General features: G+C 47.0%; 1 protein-coding gene across 4 annotated transcripts in view; it reads right to left on the reverse strand.

The window, feature by feature from the left end:
• The window catches only part of LOC146866845 (scavenger receptor cysteine-rich domain-containing protein DMBT1-like), a 398,665-nt gene extending 379,895 nt beyond the window's left edge, over positions 1 to 18,770 (reverse strand). For all 4 annotated transcript variants that reach the window (XM_085602310.1, XM_085602301.1, XM_085602292.1 and 1 more), the window contains exons 1-2: positions 18,617 to 18,770; positions 8,248 to 8,292 (exon numbers count right to left, since the gene is read on the reverse strand). In XM_085602310.1, the coding sequence (XP_085458436.1) occupies positions 8,248 to 8,292; positions 18,617 to 18,683 (112 nt within the window). In that variant the 5' untranslated portion in view covers positions 18,684 to 18,770. The remainder of the gene's footprint in view (positions 1 to 8,247; positions 8,293 to 18,616) is intronic.
• Positions 18,771 to 19,855: the final 1,085 nt, after the last annotated feature.

The following is a 19,855-nucleotide window of genomic DNA, read 5'->3' on the forward strand; positions in this document are numbered from 1 at the left end:
ACGGAAGATGTGACAGTGATCACGCCGCATTCAGGACAACATGGCGGCCTCATGAGCTGCCACGAAATCTGCTGGGACCCGGAGCTTGGCTGGACTGCCCTGACTCCTCTCAACCATCGACTCCGTCGGTCAATATCAGTGCAGCCTGTGCCGACGACCGCTTCGCTGTGTCTGCGGTCCCAGGGCAGCTCTCTACGTGAGGTCGCTGGCTTAAGGGCTGGCGAACGCGGAGCGGTGAGGAGTGCGTGCTGCTGCGCTTGCCCGGGGACAGTGGGGCAACGACGCCAAGGACCCTTGCACATCAAATCCTTCCCCCTGGGCGTCACCAGTCATGACACTGAGAAAGGTAACGAGACCCACTGAGACGCTATGGTTTGAGGCCTGGTGTCGCAGTGTGGCCCGATGCGATGAATGCGAGCCGCGGAGCCACAGCATATCCTATCCCAAAGCCGGCCGTACTGAGGTAATCCTGCGAGGCCATAGCGCTGTGAGGTGTGGGCGGAAGGTGCTGGGACCCAGCGAAGCGCTGCTGATCGTGGCCCGGTGTTGCAGTGCGGCCTGGCGCAGTGGGTGCATGCTGCGGGGCTGTGACATATCCTGTCCCAATATCTGGCTGCACTGAAGCATTCTAGGGTGGCTGTATTGCTGCGAGGGGTGCCGGGGCTTCGCTACCACGATGGGCAGAGCAGGGAAGGAGTTGCAACACATACCCGTGGCATTGGTGACCTGGCCTGTGGTGTGTCTCTGAGGCGCGATAGTGTGGGGGACGCCGCTTGGCAGGATACATGTTCTGGACTGCAGCGGGGCCTGAGCGATCGAGCAGCTGCGCTGTTGGGGCTTACACTACCTCTGGCTGCTCTGAGTGCGGTTCCCGTGTCTGTCTGCCTTCTCGGACCCGCTGTTGTGCCTCCACTGAGCCCTTGCTGGATTGTGAGCCCGGTAGACCCCTTGCATGTCTGTCCAGGCGCACGCGCGTCTGGTACTGGGACTAGGAGTGCGCAGTTTGACCTAGTGGGGCTTGGCGGTGCTGTGAGTCGGGCCTGCCCAGTGCGACTCACGCATATTTCATAACAATGCATGACTCTCTTAGCTCCTGAATAGAAGGGTTTGTCACATTGATCCCTACACTGTTAATAGCTGCCTTTGTGAGAGGAGTGACCTATTGAGCAGTGTGCGCGAAGCGCAGAGGGACTAATTGTGCGCACCGTTCTTTCCTGCTCTCTGGCAGATTAAAGTGAGTGGAGGGTCTGCCATATCGGGGTGACAATCAGCGACTTGAAAATACTGTTTAGGAGCATGAGAACCGGAGTTTACATATACCAGCAAAGATGGGCAAGCCTTAATATTGACTTGCGCAAATCTGGCAAATCCCAACAAACAGCTGCCTCTGATTCAGAGCTGGACAATACCACTGCGGCCTGACTGCTCTGGAGAAAACCCTAGCAGCTATCGAGACTAGCTTGCAATCGATAAATGACAACATGGAGTCCCTCAATGGGCGCATGGACCACATATCAGCCAAACTAGACAGGCAGGGGGTGAGAATTGGCGAGATGGAACAGCGCATTTCAAACGCGGAGGATAGTCTGCAGCGGGTTGATACGAGAACGTCTGTCAAGGCCACGAGATTCTTCTTTCTGATGTCTTGCACAGGAACAGAGATGCTGATTCCCAACTCCCCTTCAAGGATATTTCTGCGGGCCAGTTAAATATCTAGACCCTCAAATCTACCCCCGGGGGGGAAAGGGGAGTGGATAAAATATTAAACAAGAAGAGACTGGTCCTGAAACGGTCTTCTCTCTTACGTCTGCTTCTTGGTTCTATCCGCAGACTGCGTGTCAACTGAGAGAATCTAAAAATCAAGCATCAAGTTATACATTTATCCTACATGTACTGTGTCCCAATTTTTATTCTGCTCCTATGATCTTAACCTACCCTTCGTTTCTGGCACTGTGCCTCTCCTCTATATTTCTTTTCTTTCTCTTTGAAAATAACACTCTGGAATTCACCTGTCAACAAGATATCACTGAATGTAAGTATTTCCTTATTTACCCTTACGCTCTCCTATTCTCTTAATTAGCATATCTACTTACTTGAGTGTGTGTACTTATTTTCTGTAGATACTCTTCATAAATTGTTACTGAATTCCTTGCTAGTTGGAGTCTAAGACCTTTCTAGCTGCACCGTATTTCCCTCTCAGAAATGTTTTAACGTTCTTCCCTTTTCTTGCAGGAATTTTGACGTATTTTTTATCTTTCTGTACGTTCTATCCAAGTCTATATTATTTACAATATTCACATATGTCTTGACATCTTTTATCAATTCTATAGATCACTTAGCTTATAACTTCTTTTCTGCCCAGGATATTCTTCGACGAGTTTCTTACACCAGCCTTGGTTTATCACTTGGGAAGAGGCGCCACCAACTGTCGCTTCAGCAAACTTCTCCTTGTTGGCAATATACTCGGTATGAACTCTAACTGTTTTCTTTCCTAACTACTTCCGACGGAGGTAGCGAACGAAAACCGGACGAAAGCCCGACGAGATATTCTCTACACTAATTCCGTGGAGAGATAGATTAACCCTGCGTACTTCGTGAATTCTCTGGTGAAGTGCGCGTTTGTTCCAGCGCGCGCGCCTCAAACTGCCTCTGAGCACCTGTGGGGAAGAAATAAACTAGACCGCCACGATGATTAGAAGGCGGCGGCCATCTTTAGACTCCTTTTCCGATTCAACCTGGTCCAGCCATTGCCTCTGGCCCGTACTCTTTCTCCTGGTCCATGACCTCCGCCCAACACTGTGCCCGCTACTGTTAAGCCATCCTTTGGAGTCCTGACAACGTCTGACATGGAGAAACTCTGAGCAGTCATTCAACCCAAAAATGAAGACCTTGAAGCACGCTCGCGGCACAATAACATATGCATTCTAGGCCTGCCAGAATCCACAAATGTAGGGCAGTTGGAAACCCGCGTTGAAAACCTGCTCCGGTACATGTGTGGCGCCAACAACCTTTCTGATATGTTTATTGTGGAGAGGGCTCACCGTTCTCTGGCGGTGCGACCGCCACCTGGTACTCCACCCAGACCGATTATCGCCCGATTGCTTATTTTTAGGGATAGGGATGCGGTGCTCCGCATCTCCAGGCAAAAGGGCAACATTACTTACCAGGGCAACACCTTGTCATTTTAACCTGACTTTACGGCGACGGCACAGGCGGCCAGGAAGGAATTTCAACCAGCGAGAAAGATTCTGATCACCAAAAACATTCAATATGCCATGCTCTATCCAGCCCGGCTACGAATAGGCACCGACGACAAGGCCAAGATTTTTACTAACCCCAAGCAGGCCATGGGATTTGCCAAGTCTCTCCCGTGCAAAAAGAAGGCATCTCCTGATGCATCAGACACCGAGGAATGATACCCATGACTCTCCACACACTGAATATCCCACATCACCGGTGCTGTCAGGGTCTTTTTTGTCACTGATTCACTGCAAAGATGCAGTTTAGAACAACTGTTATATTGGATCCTCCGTTTTCACCGCCAGGGTGTGGGAATGGACTTGATTGAACTGATGTCTTCGTAACTTTTTCTAGTTACTGACTTTGATACTGATGTAATTAATATTATACAATCTGCCATAGTGTGAGAGGCTCACTACACTTTTTGCAGGCGCAGATTTATTGATTCAGGGAGCACACACTTTTTAATCGGTGGCCACCTCCCTTGCCCACCGGGGATCTGAATGCGCCTCGACGTCCCACCAAATGGGTGTACCCCTCATTTCTTTATTTATATTTTTTCATATGTTGAGGTGTTTTTTGATTAATGCGTATGGCTTTCGAATTGTGGGGATGCTAAAGTGGGTGGGGGGAACATATGTTGTCGATGTGGGAATTGTTCAATGTGATTGTATTGATATGAGGAATAGGGACTGCATTTCCTTTGCAATGTATCATGACTGCCAGTTCACTACTCCACTGTTGGTAAGAGTCTTTACAGGTATTAATGTGTGATGGCTATAACTGTTTAACGTGGAATATCCGCAGGCAGAACTCCCCCCAAAAAATTTGCTAAGTCTTTGCGTATTTGGACCAACACGGCATTCAGGTTGCTTTCTTAAAGGAGACACATTTAACTGAGATCTCCGAAACCAGAATTGGGCTGGGTTTAAGCTGCCCCCCCCCCTATTCCCCTTATGCCAGGGGAGTTCTCATTCTGATTAAAAGAGGTATCCCATTTGCACCAATCAAAACCTACATATATGACGGGGGACGCTGTGCTTTATTCCATGGTAAGCTAGGGAATTCACTGATCACTTTCATAAATGTGTACGGGCCCATAGCAGATGATCTTGAGGTCTTTCAGAGAATGTGTGGCGTGCTGAGAGACTCGTGGGAGGCAGCCATTGTGTGGGGGGGATCTTAACACCTACCTAGACCCCAGTCTAGATAAATCCAGTCCACAAGGCGTTCGCACACCAAAGGTGGCCCCGAGTGTTAACAATGTGATGATGGAATTTGGGCTGGCCGATGTTTGGAGACTTCGCAATGGTGCAGCGAGAGAGGGTACACATGCCACACCAGCACATAACAGCTGGTCTAGGTTGGATTACTGGATTCTGACTGAAGAAGCAACTGAATGGGTCACTGACGTCACCACTCTTCCACGCACTCTCTCAGACCACAACCCAGTGCAACTTGTTTTTAACAGTCCAACCACAGTTCACCGTCCGTTCACGTGGCACTTTCGGTCAGAGGCTTTACTGGACCCCATTTATGCTGATACCATTAGAAAAGCCATAGCACAATATTTTGAGATAAATGCAGGCACAGTTGACAGTGTTGCCACCCTTTGGGAAGCCTTTAAGGTGACAATACAGGGGTGAATCAGCACCACAGCCGGTATCTTGAAAGACATCAGAGGTCAACTCACTAAGATAGAGACCACACTAGCGGCTCTTGAGCGTGACTACACTGTTAAACCATGCCTAACCACACTCTCTCATATCCAAGAGTTGGTTCTGGAATACGACACACTAGCAGAATCCAAAATCCGTTATCTGTCACGTAGACATGTAGCCAGGACATACGGGGAGGGTGGTAGACCTAGCCACAATCTAGCTGCAAAACTCAATTCTCGCACCGAAGATCACCACATAGACAAAATAACTGACTCTCAAGGGGCAGAATATTAGACTCCCCTGGAAATAGTGGACCAATTCTGAGAATTTTATGCCTCGATGTACACGTCGCAGGAGACAGCGCCTGATTTAGAAATAGCAGAATATTTGACAGACATAGCTTGTGCGTGGCTAGCGGATGGTCACCGTGATTATTTGAATCAACCAATTGATGAATCGGACATAAAAGAGGCGATATGTGCCTTACCTAAAGCACGGGGGCCGGATGGCATTAGGCCGAATTTTATAAACAAAATGCAGATATAGTCACACCGCACTTATTAGAAATGTACGCTGAAGCAAATGAATCAGGTATTCTGCCACCGTCCCTCCGACAAGCATTAATCATCACCCTCCTAAAAAAGGACAAACCATCTGACCTTTGCAAATCGTATCAGCCCTTATCCCTGATCAACCTTGATGCTAAAATATTTGCAAAAATTCTAGCCACCAAACTCCAGTCTTTGATGCCCTGTTTGGTTACTCCGGACCAATCTGGTTTCATCCCAGAAAGATAAACATCCCACAATCTCAGAACCATATTCGCGATGATGCATGTCCTCGACCCGGGCCTGCACGCTGCTGCCGTAATGTTAGACGCGGCTAAAGCATTTGATTCCCTAGAATGGAGCTACATGTTCCAAATCCTACAGCGGATGGGGTTTCCATTAATATTTCTGGTCTGGGTGAGACTATTATATACCGACCCGTCGGCGCGGGTGCCGGTGGGGGGTCTGACATCAGTGCCATTCCTAATTAAACCGGCACTTGACAGGGTTGCCCCTTATCACCACTGCCGTTTGCTCTTGCACTCGAGCCCCTGGCATGTGTGATTCATCAGCGACATAGAGAGACTGCTCTCAATTTCATACACCGACCTGTTGGCATATTTCTCTTTGCTGACAACATAGTCCTTTTTATCAGGGATCCCTGTCGATATTTGGTGCAGTTGCTGAGAGAGTATATCAGGTTTGGGCTATTCTCTGGTCTCACCATTAATTGGGATAAATCAGTGATTATACCTCTGACAGCTATAACCCCCCGCTGACTATGGAGTATCCCCTACTATGGACCACAGATCCAGTTAAATACCTAGGGGTTTGGATCCATCACGACCCCGAAGTCATTATAAAAGAAAATTATGGACGAGCGTGTACCACACTCGATCAACAAGTCAAAAGATGGAGTGCACTGCCATTATCCCAGGCTGATCGCATTGCAATGATCAAAATGGTCAGCTTACCGTGCTTTTTGTATCTCTTCTCCAATATTCCAATAAAACTGACACAACACTTTTTCAATGCCGTGCGAACATCTCTGCTCGGGTTAATTTGGGGAGGGAAACAGACTCTTGTGGGCTGGGCAACACTCACACTTGATTATGCCAAAGGGGGATTCAGTACACAGACCCGTACATTTATTATTTATGTGCCCAAGCACAGTATGCATATTACTCGTTTAATCGTCATGCCTACACTCCTCACGTGGCAGTTGAAGACAGCAATGCCCATCCAAACCCCCTACCTAGTATCATTACACATACACAGCGAGGTATCCCAAAAGCTGAAATTAACACACTGGACACAACGATTGCAGCATGGCAATCCATGGGCCAGCTTGCCACTAAACCCCCTATATATGCCCCAGCGCTGCCCCTGGCACATCATGTTGCACTATCCATGACACAGGAGGATGGCCCATTGCGATCGCTCAGGGAGGCAGGCATAGTTACTGTGCAGGACCTTTACCCAGATGGCAATTTCATCACTTCTGAAGACCTCCAATATATCACTAACCCTAGCCCACTATTCCAGTTTACTATCCAATAGACTTAGGCAAGCTGTTAAATCACATTATACTACGTACCCGGCCAAGCCACCAGCGCTACAATCCTTACAGCTACTGTTAACTACTATTACACGGAGAAAGATAGTCACAAAACTTTATAAGGCAGTACGGGCCGAAAAAATCTGTGAAACAGATAAGTGTCTTGCCCGTTGGAACGATAAGCTGACTCCCCCCTGACAGCTTCTGATTGGGAACATATCTGCAACCTCAGCAGCAAACTCACACCCAATGACAACCTATGAATCATACACTTTAAGCACATGCATCAGATATATCACACGCCCCTCCGGTTACACAGATATAGACTACGCGAGTCTATCAGATGTAAGCAACGTGGCCAAATTGATGTGGATTTTTGGCACCTCGCCTGGGACTGTGGGCTGGTGGCACAATTTTGGGGACATGTGGTGCACCATGTACAAAATATGTCTGGGATAGAATTGCAATGTACACCGTTGGTATGTTTATTATGTTATGTTTCTCATGTGAAAGGGACTTTAGGCAAATTTGTACGCATTGCACTACTGATGGCGAAACGCCGGGTTGCTGTAACATGCGAGGGCAGTCATGCACCAAAGGTCAAATATTGGCTAAAAGACATTGTATATTGTAAGGAAAATCTTGAGCTGTACGCAGAAGAACTACCAACGTCGTCCAAAAACAAGGATATTTGGGAACCACTACGCCAATTGCTTCAACAACAAGCCTTAGCCAGATCTCCAGATATAGTGGATTGATACACTGTATGATCATAACCTCTCACCCGTATTGTCAATTATGGTAGCTAATTTGAAGTATGACGTTCGTGATTTTCTGTATTGATCAATCACATATTGTTTATATTAGTTTTGTTTGGAGCTAGCATACAGGGTAGCGTTGCTGCCTTTAACTTTTGAAAATGCAATAAAAAGATTTTCTTTTTTTTTAATTATTTATTTCTTCATTGATAAAAAAAAACAAAAACATAAAAAACATTTAAACAAGCAATGGTGTATATAGCAACTCCAACCTGCTACGTAATGTCATACAACAGTTTGTAGGTAACATACAGATGTTTTTTATGCCAAAATGCACCACAGCTTTTTATCGGCTTGATAAAAAATCAGCAATAGGCAAGCCAAACAATAAAATAAATATTATTATCCACATATTTACATTATTTTTAAACAATAATGATACATTTGTAAAAATAAAGCAAAACTGAAATTCCTTACAGTACCTGTGGGAGTTGGCTCAGAGGCAACCGCTAATGTTGATTGTTGTGCTAAAAACAAATCAGAAATGCACTAAATTAAATTACCACCATGGTTGTGTAACTTTAAATGATGCAAATAAGCAGCTACTGCTTTTTACTACCAAGTCTAACTTTCCAGACTGTGGTGCCCTCCCCACTCTCAGCGTTTCAGGGTGTAGGTCTCTCACTTTTTCCACCACACCACTTTCCTTGCTCTCACTACTTACATCTCCATGCTTTATTTGTCCTCATAAAAGAGTGCTGCTAAGACCTTTGTATGACCTGCCCTCCTCCTCGCCGTGGTCTCTCCTCCTTGCCGTCCTCGTTGGTCGCAAACCCATATGTTGTACATCTTGTGTGGACTGCGCATGCACACATGCAGTCCATCCAAGACGTATAACTTAGGGGTTTGCGACCGGCAATGGACGGCGTGGAGGAGAGACTACGGCAGGGAGGAGGGCAGCCCGGAGATGCCAGAGCAGGTTAATGGGTTTTTTCCTATTTTCTTTTATTGGGAGGGTGTAGAAGAGAGTAGCAGATTTCCACAGAGTTTTTTTAACTCCATGGAATCTGCGGAGTGCCACTATGCGTACTCTGCCCAGGGATAGTTAAAATACATTATACGACAAGCAGGGTGCACAAGAGGGACAGTACAAAGTGAGAGAAATGTGGATTGGTATGGATACAAAGTGAGAGAAATCAAATTATTTTGTGAAATAACCAACTTTTTTTATTTTTGTTAAACAATTTTTATTGAGCAAAGGAAAGGATACAGTACATTCATAAATCAATAGCTGGGTCCAATGTAAAACATAGCAATACAGTTTGTATGATGCAATTTAAATGTAGTCCACCCCCACTCCCCCTCGGCAATAATAAACTGACAGGACTGTAAGGCAGCAAACAGTTCCAAGGCTCACAATCCCATACAATAGGCGTCTCAACCCTTTAGGTGACCTGTTATGAGGACAGAGTGGTGTTCACATCAGGGTGGGAGTGTGTCATCAGGGCCTGCTACCTCAAGTATGGCACGCCGTTCCCTCCGAAGTTCAGGGGTGGAGGACACACAAAGGTCTCCTCTATATTTGTTCCATCTCCCCCACTTATGGTCCTACGTTTTGGGGCATCCCCTGTGTTTGAAGATGTCTTTCTCGGCATTCATTGCCCTATACATGTCTATCGCCCACTCTCTTTGGCTCGGAACCTCCTCAGCCCCCCATTTCTGCACAATATTTTGTTTCCCAAGAGCCCATCCAACTGAAGCTCATGCCTGTTCTGCTTGCGTCAGATCCGTGGCATTCCATATGTTAAGTAGACAGAGCTGGGAGGTAGCCTTTAAGGATTTGCCACAAGCCCTCTCCAACTGCTTGGTGATGGCACCCCAATATGTTTGGATCTTGGGCCATTCCCACAATATATGAAGGAAAGTGCCCGGCTGATTACAACAGTGGAGGCACAGAGGGTCTGGACGTTTTCCCATTTTAAACAAAGTTCTAGCATCAAAATAAACACGGGCAGGATTTTTAGTTGTACCAATCGTAGGCGCATGGGAATGGCCACCTCTCTAGGGGACGCCAGTGCATCTCGCCAGTCCTCGTCATCGATCTCCCCCAAATACCCCCCTCAGCGCTGGCGCAGTCGGGTCATAGGGTCCGGCCGGTTGTCTAGCAACTTTTTATATGTGAGGGATATGGCCTTCAAAGGCATCGGGTCGAGTAGGAGCCTATCCTCCATCGGGATGGATGCGGCCAAAGGGCCTTCTTTGGGTAGGGCAGCAGCTATCGCGTGACTGATCCGTAAGTATCTGTAAGCCTCAGTGCGAGCTAAGTGGTATTTGGCCTGCATGTCCTCAAATGTTGCCAGTTTACCTTTCACCCACATGTCGCCCACCACCGAGATCCCTATCATGTCCCACTTGTCAAATCCCGGGCATTGACTAAGTTGGCCCAACATGTCTGGTTCCCAGAGTGGGGTGGCCTTGGTGAGCATGTTGCCCCAGACCCATTTCCTGTTAACTCCATGCCAGATATCGACTGTGCGAGCCTTGGGTCCAGTGAGGTGGAGTGCGCGTAGATTCATGTGCAAGGCCCGATTATATCCACCTCTACCCAGTACCCAACGGTCCATGAGAAAGTTTGGGTCATTGTGCTCCCCATGTGCCCATTTATTGATCGTGATTAATTGAGATACCCCCGTCATACCATTCCATGGTCAATTTATTAATGGCAATATGTGGGGCACGTCCCTAACAGATTCATTCTCGTATTGTGGATTCCACCCCCTTGAAATACGCCTCGGAAATCTTGTTGGGGGAATTTTGTAAGACGTACAATGCCAGCATTTTAAAGAGGGCAGCCCATCCCAAGAGTGTAAGGGGAAGGGACTGCCAATGTTTAACGTTTGAACGGAGGCGGGTCAGTGGCGGGAGTAGATTAGATTCATAAAACAGGACCGGGTCTGGGGTGACAAAGATACCGAGATATTTAAAGCCCTGAGAAGCCACTGGTATATCATAGCCCCTAGGGCTACGCGGAGGGTCGCCCCAGAGGACGTACAACTGTGACTTGGACCAGTTGATCGTGTATCCGGAATGCGCACCAAATACATGGAACATATTGAGGGCTTGATTGAGAGATCACGAGGGTGATGCTAAGTACAGGAGAACATCATCTGCGTATAGAGAAACACGGTCTTCATGACCATCGGTTCATTTCAGCCCTCTTATCATCCGGTCTTCCCTGATCCAAACCGCCAAGGGATCAAGAACCAGAGCAAAGAGGAGGGGTGAAAGGGGGCCTCCCTGTCTGGTACCCCGCTGCAACGGAAACTTTTTGGACACCCGGTTGTTTACTACCACCTGTGCCATCGGTTGAGTAGCTGAACCCATAGGACAAATTTGGGGCCAAAGCCCATCCGGGCCAGGACCGCAAATAAAGACTCCCACTCGATGGTGTCAAAAGCCATTGTTGCATCCAATGACAACAAAATGGCCTCCTCCTGTATTGTGTCAATTCGCCCCAAAACCCCATTCAGACGACGCAGGTTTAAGGCGGTATTGCGGGCGGGCATGAATCTGGACTGGTCAGGATGCACAAGTCCGGTCAAATGTGGGAGGAGCCTATTGGCCAATACTTTAGCCAGAATCTTAGCCTCCACTGTTAGAAGGGAAATCGGATGATAGGACTTACAGTCCGTTGCAGGTTTGCCCGGTTTGTGAATTACAACTATAGAAGCCAACCTAACCTCGGAGGGCAATAGTCCTTTGTCAAAGCGCTCCATATAGATGCTCACCAAGTGGGGGTAAAGCTTGGACGCCAGTGACATGAAAAGCTCAACCGGAAGCCCATTAGGCCACATAGCTTTACCCGAACGCAGGTCTTGAAGGCCTTCCGTACTTCCGTCTCCATGACATCTCCCTCGAGAGAATCCCTGACCTGTTGGGACTGACACGCAACCTTAATGGTTGACAAAAGCTCTGGAGACATGGCAGCTTGCGAGTCCTCAGCTGGCGTGTACACCGAGGAGAAATATTCCGCGAATGTGTTGGCAATGTCTTGGGGGTCAGTGAGAAATTCACCGTCCGCCCCTTGGAGCGAGTGTATCCACCTGGATGCACATTCCTTCCTTTCCAACCAATTTTTTTAGCAAGCTGTGGAGCATTGCAAAAGAGGAAATCAAAAGAAAAAAAGATGCTGTGTCATTTTGTAGTTGCATTAACCGCTCAAAAAATACACCCACAAAATGCAAGGGGGCTTTTTTGTTTTTACGTGCTGATCGAATTTGTACTGGTAAATAAAGAAAAGGTAGTGACAAAGAGTTTTAAAAGAAATGTCAATGGAGGAAACAACAAGGGGAGTGGATTGTAAGCAACATGGAGGGTTCTGGTGGAGGAAGGATCACAGATAATGGGGTTGAAAGCAACAAGGAGGGTGGAGTGATAAGTGCATAATATGGAAGAGAGCAAGCAGAGTGGAGCTCAGGGCAACATGGAATGGGGAAGAACCACACAGGCTAGAAATCAATGCGGGTGGACATGCACATAAGAGCAAGCAAAACACAGAGCGGCATGGAGAGAAGCACATTTGGAAGAACAACAGGGAGTGCGCTGGAGGGGCAACAAAAAATACATTAGGGAGACTGTTGGAAAACAAATGCACTCTCATGGAGTGCTCAACCCCCAAAAAAACACAGAGTTTGAAAAGTAAGCAGTGAAAGGGCACAAGTAATGAGGCCATGCTCCAGGGAAAGGACAAACTCAAGGAGAGTAAGGAAACCCCACACAACTAGTCTTTGGAGCCAGACTGTTTGTGTTTGCAGGATGCTTAATTAAAAGCATGCCATGTAATGCCAAGGGTGGTGGTGGTTAGGGTCAGGTGGTTATAGTGATTAGGGTGGTGGTGCCTAGGGTTACGTGGTGGTGGTTAGTAAAGTGGTGGTAGTAGTTAGGGTAGGGTGGTGATAGTTAACAGAGGGTGTTGGTAGTTAGGTTGGCAGTGGTGGTTATCAATCATTCAATCAATCAATCAGTACATTTATAGAGTGCGCTACTCACCCGTGAGGGTCTCAAGGCGCTGGAGGGAGGGGGGTGTCGCTACTGCTCGAATAGCCAGGTCTTGAGGTGTCTCCTGAAGGTGAGATGGTCCTGGGTCAGTTGTAGGTGTGCGGGGAGGGAGTTCCATGTTTTGGCTGCCAGGTAGGAGAATTACCTTCCTCCGGTGGTGGTTCTGTGGATCCGTGGGATGGTGGCGAGGGTGAGGCTGGCGGAGCAGAGCTGGCGGGTGGGGGTGTAGAACGAGAGGCGGCTGTTGAGGTATTAGGGGCCCTTGTCGTGGAGCGCTTTGTGTGCGTTGGTGAGGAGCCTGAACGTGATCCTCTTGCTGATGGGGAGCCAGTGTAGGTTTCTTAGGTGGGCGGATATGTGGCTGTGGCGGGGGATGTCGAGGATGAGTCGTGCGGAGGCGTTCTGTATGCGCTGAAGTCGTTTCTGAAGTTTGGCTGTGGTTCCTGCGTATAGGGCATTTCCGTAGTCCAGTCGGCTGGTGATGAGGGCCTGGGTGACGGTCTTTCTGGTTTCGGTGGGGATCCACCGGAAGATTTTTTGGAGCATGCGCACGGTGTTGAAGCAAGAAGATGAGACGGCGTTGACTTGCTTGGTCATCGTGAGGGAGGAGTCCAGGAAGAATCCTAGGTTACGTGCGTGGTCCGTGGGTGTAGGTGCGGAGCCCAGCGCCGTGGGCCACCAGGAGTCGTCCCAGGCCGATGGGAATTGTCCGAGGATGTGGACCTCCGTCTTGTCTGAGTTCAACTTCAGGCGACTGAGCTTCATCCATTCTGCGACGTCTTTCATTCTTTCATGGAGGTTGGTTTTGGCTGTGGCTGGGTCTTTGGTGAGGGAGAGTATCAGTTGAGTGTCGTCGGCATAGGAGATGATGCTGATGTTGTGTTTGCGTGCAATGGCGGCGAGGGGGCTCATGTAGATATTGAAGAGGGTTGGGCTGAGCGAGGAGCCTTGGGGTACGCCGCAGATGATCTCGGTGGCCGCTGAGCGGAAGGGTAGTAGGTGGACTCTCTGGGTTCTGTCGGAGAGGAACAAGGTGATCCAGTCCAGAGCCTTTCCTTGGATCCCGGTGTGGAAGAGGCGGGTTATCAGGGTGCAATGGCAAAAGGTGTCAAAGGCTGCCGAGAGGTCTAGGGTTAGGGTGTTGAGGGGGTGGTAAGGGTGGTGGTTATGGGGTTGTGGCGAAGGTGGTAATGAGGGCGGTGATTGTAATTAGGGTGGTGGTGGCATGGTAGAAATAGAGTAATAGTGGTGGTGAGATTGGTGATTACGGTGGTAGCTAGCATTTGGTGGTGGTGGTTAAGGTGGGTGGTGGTGGTTAGGGTGGTGGGTAGTATGGTGGTGGCTAAAGTGGTGGGGGGTGGTGGCTGGGGTGGTGGCAGTGATTAGGGTGGTGGGTAGAGTCATGGTAGGCTGGAAGTTGTTAGGGTGGTACTGGTTTTGGTTAGGGTGGCAGTGTTGGTAAAGTAGTGGGATAGTGGTGGTAGTGGTGAGGGTGGTAGTGGTATGGGTTTTAGGGTAGTGTTTAGGGTGGTGGTTAAGGTGGTGGTTTGGGTGGTATTAGGGTGGTGTTGGTATTTAGGGTGGTTAAGTTGGTGGTTGTTAGGGGATTGGGGGTGAGAGTGGTGAGAGTGGTGGTTAGTAGCTTGGTGTTTAGTGTAGGGTACCAGTAGTTAGGGTGGTAGTGGTGGTTAGGGTGTGATGCTTAGGGTGCTGGTGATTAGGGTGATTGGTAGGATGGGGGTAGGGAGGTTGTTAAGGTGGTGGTTAGTGTACTGAAAGGGTGGTGGTGGTGGTGGTGCATGGGTGATAGTTGTTGGGGTGCTGGTGGTTAGGGTGGGGGTGGTATAATTAGAATGATGGTTAGGGTAGAGTGATGGTGGTGGCTAGGTTAGTGGTGGCTAGGGTGGTGGCGGTTATGGTGGACTGGTGGCCATTAGGGTAGGGTGGAGGTGGTGGTTAGGGGTGGTGGGTATGTTGGTGGCTGTAGGGTAGTGGTGATAATAGCAGTGGGATGATGGTGGTTGTCAGCTGGTGGTGTTCAGAGTGGTGGTGTTTAGGGTGGTGGTGGTGATAGGGTGGTGGTGATTGAAGGTGGTGGTAGAATGGTATATGGTGGTGGTAGAGTGGTGGTGGGGTGTTGGCAGTAGGGTGGTAATGTTAGGGGTGTTTGGGTGTGATGGTAGTTAGGGTGGTGGTGGAGGTGGTAGGGTACTGGTGTTCGAAATGTGGTGGTGGTAGAGTGGTATATGGTGGTGGTAAGTTGGTGGTGGTAGGGTGTTGGCAGTGGGTTGGTGATGTTAGGGGGTGCTTGGGTATGGCGGTAGCATATATGCTGATGTGATTGGCGTAGGGGGGAACAAGCAACACAAGGATGACAGGGAAGAAGGAAAAAAAAGTCCCTCAATCCCAGCACGAGCAGGGGTGGGATTCTAATAAAAAAGAAGCAATCAGTACTTATTTCTTGCTTCATTGAAGGGAAAAACAAACAAAACCGGCATGCACTGAGTAATCAGGAGCCCGCAAATAAGAGTATCAATGAAGTCAACCAATGGTAAGCAATGGCCAGGGCTCGGCCCTTTTTAGTTTAGAAATTGTCTTGCAAGCGAATGCAGAATGCACGGGTCTTAAGTGAGAGCTAAAAAGCCTACATGAACCCAAGCATGATCTGACGTTTCCACTTCTACATAGAATTGTACTGATGGCAGTGCATGAGGTAGAATTTATGCTATGGTATAGGGCGTTTAAGGAACAGCAACCAGTGAGATGTTTATTAGCCCTTACTGGTGAAAATCCATTCAATTCTCCACAGCTGGGGGTCCTTTTATTGCCACAACAGCATGTTATATGCATAAAATTTCATATTGTGGACATGGAGATCAGGGCAGGATTACAACTTAGGCCGAATTCAGCTCTTTATTTGCCCCCCTATGCAATCACTGATACCGGGGGCATTGGCTACTCAATGGTGAATAACATGCAGTAATTTTTGTTTTCAAGCAAGAGTCCCTAAGTAAAGCCTAAAAGTTGTAATCGTATAAGGATTGATAACTCTCATAGACATACCTATTGCGATCACTGGGAACACTCAGAAAGTGACGATACCCTTGTCAGGACATTTTGCGTGCAGCTCAAGATGGCGATTCCTTTCACAGGATAAGACCATTTTCTCAACCCAGCTCTTGAAGTAGACAAAAGGCGGTGTCTCAGAGCTCTAGTATCTTTGTTACCCTCCTCCAGTGTGTAGTTGCATTATATATTCAGTCAGAGCATTGCCTGACTGCAAATGACTGCCCTAAACTGGCTTTACTCCCTGGTAACACAGTTTGCAATTTCTCCTGTTGTATTATGTGCTCTGCCAAGATTAACTAGAGCACTACTTCTGGAGATCTTCATTTTCTTGCCTGACTCTCCCCTCTTTTGGAAAGGTCAGGTAAGCCTTCACAGTGTTTCTATACTTTGGCTGGTTCGGGATATGACTTTAGGTGGCTGTCTCAGGGCTTTTCATCCATCCCATCTGTATTAGAAAAAACATCGTAGAACTCAAAAGACCAGACACAGGTACACTAGAATCAATGCAACTTAATTTTCTCCACACGGCAGAGATCAACCGATGACTCTAGAAGATGCATTGATGCTGTGACCTGCCTTAAGAGAAGAAGAAACTTTTCTACCTCGTGGGTACAGAGAAGGTTTTCTTTATCTAGAAGACAAAGAGGATGGCCCGGTAAGCTTCCCAGCAGCCATGAAGGTTTTCCAGCTCAGGAAGCCTGACCCAAATTAGGACATCTGCTTTTCTAGTACCATTCGAATCTTTGAATCATCTTTAGATCCCTTAAAGTTCCAGAGACATCACAATTTAAAGATGCATAAGGGCCCTTTCCATCATCTGAGACATTTAGTTGCTACTGGGAACTAATGAGTCCACAGGGCTTTGCAGCTCCCTCAGGTGCCCCTGAAATCTGAAAGGTTTTATACCAGGACCAGCTATCTACAGGGCACTGCTCCAGCAGAAACGTTGTACCCTTCTAGCACCTATTGCAGGTACAATTACTTTTATAGTTTAAATAGTGGCGTTCAATAATGAGTGACTTCTGACTTTCAATATTGTGACCTTTTGGAGAAGTATCTTACCTCGTATTGAACTGTGTACAGTGAGCCCTGGCCAGTCCATCTCGTAGCCCGCTTACCTGGACACAGGAGCTTTGGACCAGTTGCAAACTCTTTTTACAGGTGGGAATAGTCATTCATTCTTTGATAGTGGATTTTGGGCACTTCAAACATGTTTATGTTTTTCAACAGTTTAGATTCCTAATTGCCTTTATTCTAACTCACTGAGATGCCCACCTTTGACGCAAGACACAGAGAAACTATGGCAAAGGGCAGACATAATGTAGAATACTCAATACATGTTAAAATTCTGTCTGACATTTTGAGTTCGGTATAGCTAAAACGATATAGAGTTGAGTTAAGGCGGGAGCAAGTAGTAAATCTTCAGTGCTCCCACCCCATTTTGTGCATCCTCCCCTCTTTTTCAAGTCAGGTAATACATTGGGCTTATTACAGATTCTAGCAGAGTTCAGCTGGCTCCGTTGGCATGAACTTTTATCTAGCGGGCTGTTGGCCATAGAGTTGCCAGGTCATGCCGACAATTACCCTGCCCTATTTAGGGCAGGGCAACCATTACTCATTTCCTATCTGGAACAACCATACAAACATGGGGGTTCTGGGAAGAGAAAATGCACAGTGGCCCCAACATGCAGAAAACCCTCCATGCGTTAGGACAAACATTTCTTTTTCTGAAAACATACTTCCATTTTGGCTCTGCACTGCTGTCTTTTAGCAAGGTTTAATACATTCATACTCCTTTTGCTTACTCATCGGTAAGAGTCGTAATTCACACACTGATGATACATGGCCGTGGTAGAGACAGATGGCTTTGCATGGTTCTACAACAAAGCATGTGGCTGTTTAAATGGTCATCAAATTCTAGATGAAAGTTCGTAGGTGGAAACTAAATTGAGGAAACTATTTTGACTCTAGACATTGCCGAATAATCAGTCTCTTGTAATTAATCCCCTATAATTGTTTTGTCAATCTGTTATTTGGTGGCTAATGTTAAAAGTCTGTCTCACATTTTAGACAAACAAGTCACCATGATAGAAAAGTTAATAAATTTACTAGAAACTTAAATTGCCATTTTGATCCTGTCCATCTCAGAGAGTTTGTTTTTGCAACTATGAAAAACTCCATACTGGACTGTGCAATTGGCCTATAATTGAATGTATCTACAATACCGATGGGAGCATTTCAATGATCCAAAATGCAGGCATAAGCTTAACAGCTGTGCTTAGATTTCGAGATCATGTCTTGGAGACCCAAAATATTATCCATTAACTAAAAGTTAAAAATGGAACAGTTCCTTAGGTGTTATGCTTCTTCTAAATCTATAGACTGTGAAAGCTCTTCATATCTGATTGCCTTTCAACAAACCCCTGGTCTGGACCCACTGACATTAGCATCGTGGCACCATCTCAATAGCCTTTCGAAAACCTGGTGGTAAGGTTTTCTGCTGTAGATTCCTAAAACGCGACATGACCTTTCAGTTTCAGTTTAGAAAGAACTCTCTCCTCAAAAACCCTGTTGCCACTCAAGACATACCTATCGCTGCGTGCTGCAGTTTATCTCCTCAAAAGAGAATATGTCAAAAGATATTTAGTGCATAAAGGTTGCAGGGCACACGCTTTTAAACCAGCAAACAATCACAAATTGACAATGAGAAGGTTGACTTTTTACCTTGGGCCTGCAGTATGGTTAAACTGCAGAGCAGAAGAAGCGGTAAGGTGGCTGCAGTCATTCCCATCCTGATGGCTGGCTGAACTCCTGCTCCCAACACCCCACCTGTATTTAAGGATTTATGCAGCCATGGGGCGTGCTCAGCTGAGCATATATCAGCTTTTGTGGAAATCAGAGTATTTATTACAACTCGTTCAGCCCTCTGAAGCTTGCTCCCAGCTCATTGGAATTTGGAAAGGAGGGAGAGGTGGAGGAAGTTTTCACTTCTGCTGTTTACAGTTTGGCCTCCTATCATGAGGTGGATAAGACCATAGGAAACCCTTGAAGGGCACACAAATGATAGCTGATATCTTATTTCAACAGCACAAGTACAAGTGGAAGTCTTGAACACGTAAATGGAAACTCCATTATTACTTACGTTTTGTAACTACCTAATGGGCACACCTTTACAGTGTCCCTGAGTGCCTTTCCTTTTCCCGAAGTATTTTTATTGTGAAATCTTCTGCACGTGTTTCTAAATTCAGTCATTGGATCCATATTAGGGGCCAGATGCTGGGCGATTCCATTTTGCGAGTCACAAATTGCAATTTTTTGCAAAACAGAATGTACTAATGTGTCTCAGGCACATTTAGAGATTCCCAATGGGTTCCCACATGGCCTGCCTCATCAATATTTATGAGGCAGAACGCAATCTGTGAACCATTGGGAATGGGCTACAATCACCGGGATGGTGGCCTGCTGTGGACAGCGGACCACCATGTCTGTGTTTTTAAATAAAGCAACATCTTTTTTTCAAATGCAGCCCGTTTTTCCTAAAGGAAAATCGTATGAGTTTTTAAAAAAAAATGAAAAGCTTTATTTTAATTTTTTAAGGACAGGCAGGGGTTTGTGGGACCTCTGCCTGCTCTTAAAATAATATTTTCACATACATTCACAAAGGGAAAGGCGTTCCCTGGGGACCCATTCCCATTAGCGACTGACTTACCACCTACTTAAAGTAGGTGGTAACTGCGATTGTTTTGCAACCGCATTTGCGGTCTCAAAATAATCGGACATACCAGTGCGACTCGCTATTAGGAAGGGCCACCCTTAGCATGTCCCTTCCTAATAGTGGCTTGCAAACCGTATTTTGCGAGTCAGTAATAGGTCACTGACTCACATAATAGGGTTTTTACATACTACAACCCTTTTTAACAGTCAGAAACTGCCCGATTTTCCATTTGCAACTGCTAAAAACGG

Source organism: Triturus cristatus, chromosome 1_2, assembly GCF_964204655.1.
Source record: "Triturus cristatus chromosome 1_2, aTriCri1.1, whole genome shotgun sequence".
In the NCBI taxonomy this organism is placed as follows: domain Eukaryota; kingdom Metazoa; phylum Chordata; class Amphibia; order Caudata; family Salamandridae; genus Triturus; species Triturus cristatus.